The sequence below is a fragment of the Theropithecus gelada genome, chromosome 13 (assembly GCF_003255815.1).
Source record: "Theropithecus gelada isolate Dixy chromosome 13, Tgel_1.0, whole genome shotgun sequence".
NCBI classification, from domain to species: Eukaryota; Metazoa; Chordata; class Mammalia; order Primates; family Cercopithecidae; genus Theropithecus; species Theropithecus gelada.
Window position 1 is genome coordinate 38,233,171 of NC_037681.1, and position 8,663 is coordinate 38,241,833.

Consider the following 8,663-nt stretch of genomic DNA (forward strand, 5'->3'; position numbering starts at 1 on the left):
GTTTTCCCAAACATGAAGAGCCTGTGCTTGAATCTCTGGAGATGCTTATATTATGTAAGTGAGCTAAATTGCATTGTATTTTGGGGGGCAAGGTTGGGAAGTACAGTTTGAATGCTTAATAAACACAGAAATGGCAATTAGCGTTCATAAAAATTATATTGTCATCTTTTCTCTTTCCTAAAGAAAATGGGTTCCCAAAATCCTGAGGTTTTAGGGGGAAAATCTGTTTTGTGTTGATTTTCTTCTGATCATAATGCATAATAATGTATTCATTTTTATTGCATTTCCTGCTTTGCTTTTAATGTAGCCCATCATCCTGGAAAGGGCAGATTAAAAATAAGCTTGGCCGGGCACGGCAGGACAGAGTGCTAATATCATCTTGTGCTCTTTCCAGGTGCAGCCTGATCTTCCTCGTCTCCCTTGCCAGCCAGCACTCTGCCTCCTGTATCCACCATGGTGTTTGGTGAGTTTTTCCATCGCCCTGGACAGGACGAGGAACTTGTCAACCTGAATGTGGGGGGCTTTAAGCAGTCTGTTGACCAAAGCACCCTCCTGCGGTTTCCTCACACCAGACTGGGGAAGCTGCTTACTTGCCATTCTGAAGAGGCCATTCTGGAGCTGTGTGATGATTACAGTGTGGCTGATAAGGAATACTACTTTGATCGGAATCCCTCCTTGTTCAGATATGTTTTGAATTTTTATTACACGGGGAAGCTGCACGTCATGGAGGAGCTGTGCGTGTTCTCGTTCTGCCAGGAGATCGAGTACTGGGGCATCAACGAGCTCTTCATTGATTCCTGCTGCAGCAATCGCTACCAGGAACGCAAAGAGGAAAACCACGAGAAGGACTGGGATCAGAAAAGCCATGACGTGAGTACCGACTCCTCGTTTGAAGAGTCGTCTCTGTTTGAGAAAGAGCTGGAGAAGTTTGACACACAGCGATTTGGTCAGCTCCGTAAGAAAATCTGGATCAGAATGGAGAACCCAGCACACTGCCTGTCTGCTAAGCTTATTGCTATCTCCTCCTTGAGCGTGGTGCTGGCCTCCATCGTGGCCATGTGCGTTCACAGCATGTCGGAGTTCCAGAATGAGGATGGAGAAGTGGATGATCCAGTGCTGGAAGGAGTGGAGATCGCGTGCATTGCCTGGTTCACCGGGGAGCTCGCCGTCCGGCTGGCTGCCGCTCCTTGTCAAAAGAAATTCTGGAAAAACCCTCTGAACATCATTGACTTTGTCTCCATTATTCCCTTCTATGCCACGTTGGCTGTAGACACCAAGGAGGAAGAGAGTGAGGATATTGAGAATATGGGCAAGGTGGTCCAGATCCTACGGCTTATGAGGATTTTCCGAATTCTAAAACTTGCCCGGCACTCAGTAGGACTTCGGTCTCTAGGTGCCACACTGAGGCACAGCTACCATGAAGTTGGACTTCTGCTTCTCTTCCTCTCTGTGGGCATTTCCATTTTTTCTGTGCTTATCTACTCTGTGGAGAAAGATGACCACACATCCAGCCTCACCAGCATCCCCATCTGCTGGTGGTGGGCCACCATCAGCATGACAACCGTGGGCTATGGAGACACCCACCCAGTCACCTTGGCGGGGAAGCTCATCGCCAGCACGTGCATCATCTGTGGCATTTTGGTGGTGGCCCTTCCCATCACCATCATCTTCAACAAGTTTTCCAAGTACTACCAGAAGCAAAAGGACATTGATGTGGACCAGTGCAGTGAGGATGTACCAGAGAAGTGTCATGAGCTACCTTACTTTAACATTAGGGATATTTATGCACAGCGGATGCATGCCTTCATTACCAGTCTCTCTTCTGTAGGCATTGTGGTGAGCGATCCCGACTCCACAGACGCTTCAAGCATTGAAGACAATGAGGACATTTGTAACACCACCTCCTTGGAGAATTGCACAGCAAAATGAGCGGGGGTGTTTGTGCCTGTTTCTCTTATCCTTTCCCGACATTAGGTTAACACAGCTTTATAAACCTCAATGGGTTCGTTAAAATCATTTAATTCTCAGGGTGTACCTTTCAGCCATAGTTGGACATTCATTGCTGAATTCTGAAATGATAGAATTGTCTTTATTTTTCTCTGTGAGGTCAATTAAATGCCTTGTTCTGAAATTTATTTTTTACAAGAGAGAGTTGTGATATGGTTTTGGAATATAAGACAAATGGCATTGGGTGGGGTTTGTGGCTACAGCTTATGCATCATTCTGTGTTTGTCATTTACTCACATTGAGCTAACTTTAAATTACTCATGAGTAGAATCAGAGGTCCAGCTGACTGAGACGACATGCATGTGAGATCCACAAAATGAGACAATGCATGTCAATCCATGCTCATGTTCTAAACATGGAAACTAGGAGCCTAATAAACTTCCTAATTCAGTATGGAGAATGTCTTGGTTGTGTGTGTTTATGTTGAGTAACTACATTTTAGTATGTTCAGGATTGGTTTGGAAGAAAAATGTTCTTTCTGGAGTACCAAGAGCCCTCCTTTCTTTACGTTTTGAATTTTGGGTATGTACCAAGCATATGCTAACTCTTTTTTCAGTAGACTTGATGGGCGTTGGCAGATAGAAGAACACGTCCATGACTAAATTGTGCTGTCCAGCATAAACTGATTAAACATGTAGGTGTTTGGGACACCCTCCAAATTGGCATATATGAATGAAGCGTGTGCCCTTACAGATATTTCTTCAGTATATATTTTGAATTTTATAATAATGTATACTGCTAAGACAAAAATCTCATTACCTAAAAAATATTGCAGAGCAGAGTAAACCTACACATTCACAGGCAGGAATACTTTCAGTGAATGGAAGAAGGGAGAAATGTTGTACAAACACACAGATGTGATTCATTATGACCAGAGGAGTGGAACTTAAATCTCTGGAAAAAGCTATGCCAGCAGCTATAAAATGAGCCAACATTTTCCAATAGCCGTAGAGATGGTAATTTCTGCATCTCGTGTAGAAACTTCTCACAAGGAAAGAAGACATACCTATGCATTTTCAGACAGTGGCAGAGCAATTCTATCCCATGTGGAGAGAATTTAGCTAAAGTGTTAATTTTGGAGACGTGTGGAGACTCTCATGCATGCCACCAGGGGCTGGTTATGGGGTTCTTTACCTGAAATCTTCCCAATGGAAGAGCCACGTGGATTTGTTATGTTTGTAGATGCATTTCATTGAAAGAAGGGCGTTTTCAGATATAGGTAACTCTTTGACTCATCACTCCTCTTAATGTTTCTATGGCTTCTGAGATGGATATAACTAAACAGTGTTTATGGCCACTTTTAAATCTGGAGGTTTATTACATGCATGTGTGTTACCCCCTGCTCATTAAAAAAATCTTTTCTCCAAAATGCATTTTTGTTATTGGAGTAACTATAGTTTTGAGGCACAGCAATAGAATTTGGGATCTTGTTTTATCAAAGATTTTCTAATTAGTGGTGAGGTAACTGAAGACTGCTTATGTAATAACAGTAACAGTAGTAATAGTAATAACAACAGCAGCAATAATAATGTAATAATAAGCTAACTGTATAATTGCATTTATTTATTACAACACCCCGGAAGAAAAGTTTGTTACTGTTCCCATTTTAAAATGGGAAACCAAGGTTTGCAGGGAAAGTGACTTGCGTAAGTTCAAGGCATGAGGAAACTAAGGTTTGCAGGGAAAGTGGCTTGCGAAAGTTCAAGAGTCAGCAGTGGGCTTGGGCTCTGGACCCAGGAGGCTGACTCCAGGGCCTGTGCTTTTCACTGCCCCCTGCTCTGCCGTGTTAGGGAGTGGATTTAAGGAAACATCAGAACAGAGTGCATCTGAAGGGACAAAGAGCCACAAATGCTGTCAAACTTTGACTTTTTAAGGATGTGAGCTGAAAGGGGGAAATGCTGGCTTATGTATCTTTCCTTTCCTAATCCAGACATCAGACACATTTGTTTACAGAGACAGTTTTCTAGAATGCCCCTTGAAGCTGGAACAGGCTCTGAGGATCCGTCCTTGAGGACACTGCATGGCAGACAAAGCATAAACTGTGGCTCTGTAAGAGCCTAGAAATGTCTCTTCGCTGGTGAGAGCAAGTAGATTAAGGGGAGCTTTGATAGTTGGACCTGCGTAGGAACTGGGTTTCTGCCTGTGTCTCATATTAATTGCTGGAGAGCAGCTTGCTATGTGGCATGAGTGGCGATAGTGGCTTCCCTCTGGGCTTGGCCAGCTGCAAACCCTTCCCTCAACTCCTTCTCAGCCCAATCCCTGCCATACTCTTCAGTTACAATCCCTGCCACATCCCTAGGCCTCCATGCCACAAATTGCAGTGCCTTGTTGTGTTTATTTTAGCCTCTCTGAGTTTCCCCACTATCCACAAAGGGCTCCTCTTCTTCGTTCCCACATGGTGACATGCTGGGTTCCTTCTTTCTCCAAGGCTTGAGTCAGTGGCTGAACACGCACTCGCAGGGATGCTGGCTGGGGACTGAGGCACTGCCTGTTTCTGTGTTGATTGGTCCTGGGTATCAGGGTTCATTTGTGGGAGACCCGACCACTTGAGGAGTTTTATCCTGCAATTCTTTCCAGTTCTTTCTTCTTGTCCTGTGACCGCTTTTTCTCCTTCCAGTTCCTCAGATCTGTTTTCATCCACAGCAATTCTTTATGGAGGTTTGGAAGGCCATTGACTCCCCAGGCACCTGTCCCACCTGAGTCGATTTTCTCTTTCCCATTCCCTCTGCCCTGGAGATTGTTTCAACTTCCGCTTGTTTTCATTCAGCATTTCCTGAGCGCTTGCTCTGATGTATGTTCAGGGCAGCCTCCGGGAATAGCAGACTGAGACTCCATCCTTATCCTCTGGGGGCCTTCAGGCCAACAGGAAACAGGGGTCAATTGACTCACCTCTTTCTCTCTCTGTTTGGAGAGAGAGAGCAAAGAGAGAAGAGGCTTCCTGGAGGAGGTGACACCTGAGCTGTTTGGGGCGCTAGTCTCTGAGTCTGGTGATCTGGTGAGTTCAGTTTGATGTTAGAGATAAAACCTTCACTGATACTGAGCAGGCAGAGTCTGTTGCCTCCCAGATCCCACTTTCCAGCCATATACACTACTAATCTCTGCCTCTGGGGCTTCTCTTTTCTCCCCTTTTGCTGACCACCCTACTTTCGTTAAAAGATCTTTCACCTTTAGATGTGCTGATCTCTCTCTCTCTTTTTTTTTTTTCCCTGTAGAGGTTTAAATATGCAGATATAGGTAACTTTGTGACTTTACTTGCTCTTCCTGTTTTTTTTTTTTTTTTATTGTTTGTTTTTCGTCCTCAATTGCTTGTGTACATGCCTGAAATCTCCCTCAAGTGTTTATTTTGTATTTAACTCAGAGTTTTAGGGGCACTTGCTATTGTTTCTGTCTGGATAGTTATGGTGGGCCATTGTCTTGGGGCTTCTATGCTGTGAGACTGCTGTTCTGTTTTATAGAGGCTGATTAATGTTGCTGGAGAATCTGTAACTAATGTTCAGAAATGGGTAATTTGTACCATATGGAACTGCCAATATCTATCACTTTTTGATTGAGAATAACAGCAGTTTCAATATGGTTCAATTTATTGTTAAAGGTTTGCTTCATGTTAGCACAAAGGTATTTCTCAAGTTCTTAGACAAGCTTGTAACAGGTCCTATCTACTACATGTCCATGTCTGGTTTAAGGAAGAAGTGGGCACCAGGATGCCTGGGGATTTACGACTAGCACCAGGGTGTGCTGGCTGGGTGAGTAGGAGATGGGGGAGAACCTCTCTGAGCTTGTTTTCTTAGATTTGAGATGAATATATTAATTGCTGGAATTTTTTTTTTTTTTTTGAGACGGAGTCTCGCTTTGTCACCCAGGCTGGAGTGCAGTGGCCAGATCTCAGTTCACTGCAAGCTCCGCCTCCCGGGTTCACGCCATTCTCCTGCCTCAGCCTCCCGAGTAGCTGGGACTACAAGGCGCCCGCCACCATGCCTGGCAATTTTTTGTATTTTTAGTAGAGACAGGGTTTCACCGTGTTAGCCAGGGTGGTCTCAATCTCCTGACCTCACGATCCGCCCATCTCAGCCTCCCAAAGTGCTGGGATTACAGGCGTGAGCCACCGTGCCCAGCCCAATTGCTGGAATTCTTTATATCCCTGACACTTGTATAATTTGCTTTGTTACTGCAAAATGGCTAGTTCCCTTCTAACTTGGCTTTCATTATAAATGTGCATAGCAAAAACCGATTTTAAACTACTTTCTGATTTTTCTTATCTTCTCAGTAGAATCCTAACCAATGAGGTTTTACTTCCTGTTGTTGATGGCCCAAGGGATTGACTACCTTAAAACTTAGGCTATTAAAAACATTTGCAAAGATCATTTATTTCCCTGTGTCTGGTGGCGAGGAGTGAAGGCCCCTAAAATGCTGGCATGATATTGGGTGAAAACCTCTTGAACTTCAAAAAGTGCATGATTTTCGTTTGCTTTTAAATCACCTGGTGGCTTAAACTTTGTTCATTTTCAGCATCTGCTGCTTTGTCCTTCTCAGGAAGAATGCCAAAGCATTTAAGAACACAGGAAAAAGAGGAGGGGTGAGCTGAGAGAGAGAAAACTCACAGGTCCTTGATGTCTAAGCACTGCTTAAAGCCATGGAATGTGACAGTCTGGCCCCCCTCCCATTTTATAGATGAGGAAAAGGAATGACTTACCTAAGTAAGGCATGTGATATAGTTTGGATCTGTGTCCCGGCTCAAATCTCATGTTTAATTGTAATCCTCAATGCTGGAGGCAGGGCCTGGAGGGAGGTGTTTGGATCAGGGGATTGGATCTCACATGCCTTGGTGCTGCCTTTATGATAGTTCTTGCAAGATCTGGTCATTTAAAAGCATGTGGCACCGCCCCCTGCACTGCCTTGCTTGCTCCTGCCTTTGCCATGTGATGTGTCCATTCCTGCTTTGCTTTCTGCCTTGACTGTAAGCTTCCTGAGGCCTCCCTAGAAGCCAAGCAGATGCCAGGACTATGCTTCCTGTAAAGCCTGCAGAACTGTGAGCCAATTAAACATCCTTTCTTCATAAATTACCCAGTCTCAGACATTTCTTTACAGCAGTGCAAGAATGGCCTAATACAGTATGTCATGCAGCAACAGAGACCAAATCCAGACTAGAATACAGACACAGCACTCTCCCTCCCTCCCTCCCTGCCCCCTTCTTATCGCCTCCCTTTTGCCTCCCCTCCCCTTCCTCCTCTCCCTGTCCTCCCCTCCCCTGCCTCCCCATCTCCCCTTGGCTCCCCTCCTCTTTGATGCCCTCCTTTCCTTTCTCCCTCCCTCTCCTCCTTGCTTTTATTATAAAAGAGTGTAAATATATAGAGAAGTTGCAAGAATAGTACCATATACTTTCCTGTGACCATCACCAGCTTCAACAGCTATCAACTCCTGAGAAACTTGTTTCATCTCTGTGACTCATTTCCTCTTCTCCCCAGTTTATTTTGAAGCAAGTCTCAATCATATCATTTAATCCATAAATACTTCACAAAGTATCTTTAAAAGAGCAGTCTCTTTCTAAACATGATTGCAATGCCATTAGTAAAACTAAAAATTAATGATGACTCCTTAATGCGATGAAATAGCCAGACTTAGTATTGTCTAACCATCACTTTCTAGTTACATGGCATTTCTGAACACCTGGTTTGAGTAGGAATTTCTACAAATGTTATGCTGAAGAGTCACAGGAATGTAGTGAGCCTCAAAAAGTAATTGAAATGATGTCTGCTTAGATTCTCAACATATTCTCAGTTTTTCAAGACCTCCAGAGGCTGAGAGAACACACCTTACAGCTTACATTTGACTTAAATGTTGCTAATGGCAGTTTCAAGTCCATTTGTCCTTATTTCACACTTACTGAAGGTAGAACCAATTACTAACTGCCCTCTGAATAATCAATGTCTGAGTTCTTCAAGTTATTCGGTTTCCATTTGGAGCTCCCTTCTTCTGCTGTAAAGAATCCCTGTTTTTAAACTTTTATGCAGTTTTTTTTTTTTTCCAGGAAAGTAGGAGAAGAAAGAGAAAATATTTATTAGGTGCTACCCAATTTAATCAACATCCAAGTGTGGTAGGTGTTTTAGTAGAGAGCTTAAATGACTTTCATAAGAGTATTAGTTTCAGATGGCTGCTGTGACAAATTATCACAAACTTGGTTGCTGAAAAGATGAAAAATTTACCTTCTTCTAGTTCAGGAGGCCAGAAGTTTGAACTGAATCTTAGGAGCTAAACCTAAGGAGTTGGTAGTGCTGGTTCTGGCTGGAGGCTTTGGGGGTAGAATCTGGACCTTGCCTCTTCTAGCTTATGATGGCTGCTGGCACTCCTTGGCTTGTAGCCACATCATTCCAATCTCTGCCTCCACAGTCTCATTGCCTTCTCTTCTGTGTCACGTCTCCATCTGCCTCTCTTATAAGGACACTTGTGATTACATTTAGGCCCCACTGGATAATCCAGGGTACTCTTCCCACATTAAGATCCTCAATTTAATCACATCCTCAAAGTCCTTTGTTGATATAACATTCACAGTTTCCAGGGATTACAACATGAATGTCTTCAGGGGCCATTATTCAGCCTACTGCACCAAAGTTACACAGCTACAAGGTTTAATGTTAATGTACCAATGTATTACAACTTAC

The 8,663-nt window shown here is 43.7% G+C and overlaps 1 protein-coding gene across 3 annotated transcripts in view; it reads left to right on the forward strand.

Annotated features, from left to right (window-relative positions):
* The window catches only part of KCNS3 (potassium voltage-gated channel modifier subfamily S member 3), a 50,198-nt gene extending 47,791 nt beyond the window's left edge, over positions 1-2,407 (forward strand). For all 3 annotated transcript variants that reach the window (XM_025354138.1, XM_025354137.1, XM_025354140.1), the window contains exon 3: positions 395-2,407. In XM_025354138.1, coding sequence (XP_025209923.1) covers positions 454-1,929 — 1,476 coding nt within the window. In that variant the 5' untranslated portion in view covers positions 395-453 and the 3' untranslated portion in view covers positions 1,930-2,407. The remainder of the gene's footprint in view (positions 1-394) is intronic.
* The last annotated feature ends 6,256 nt before the right edge of the window (positions 2,408-8,663 follow it).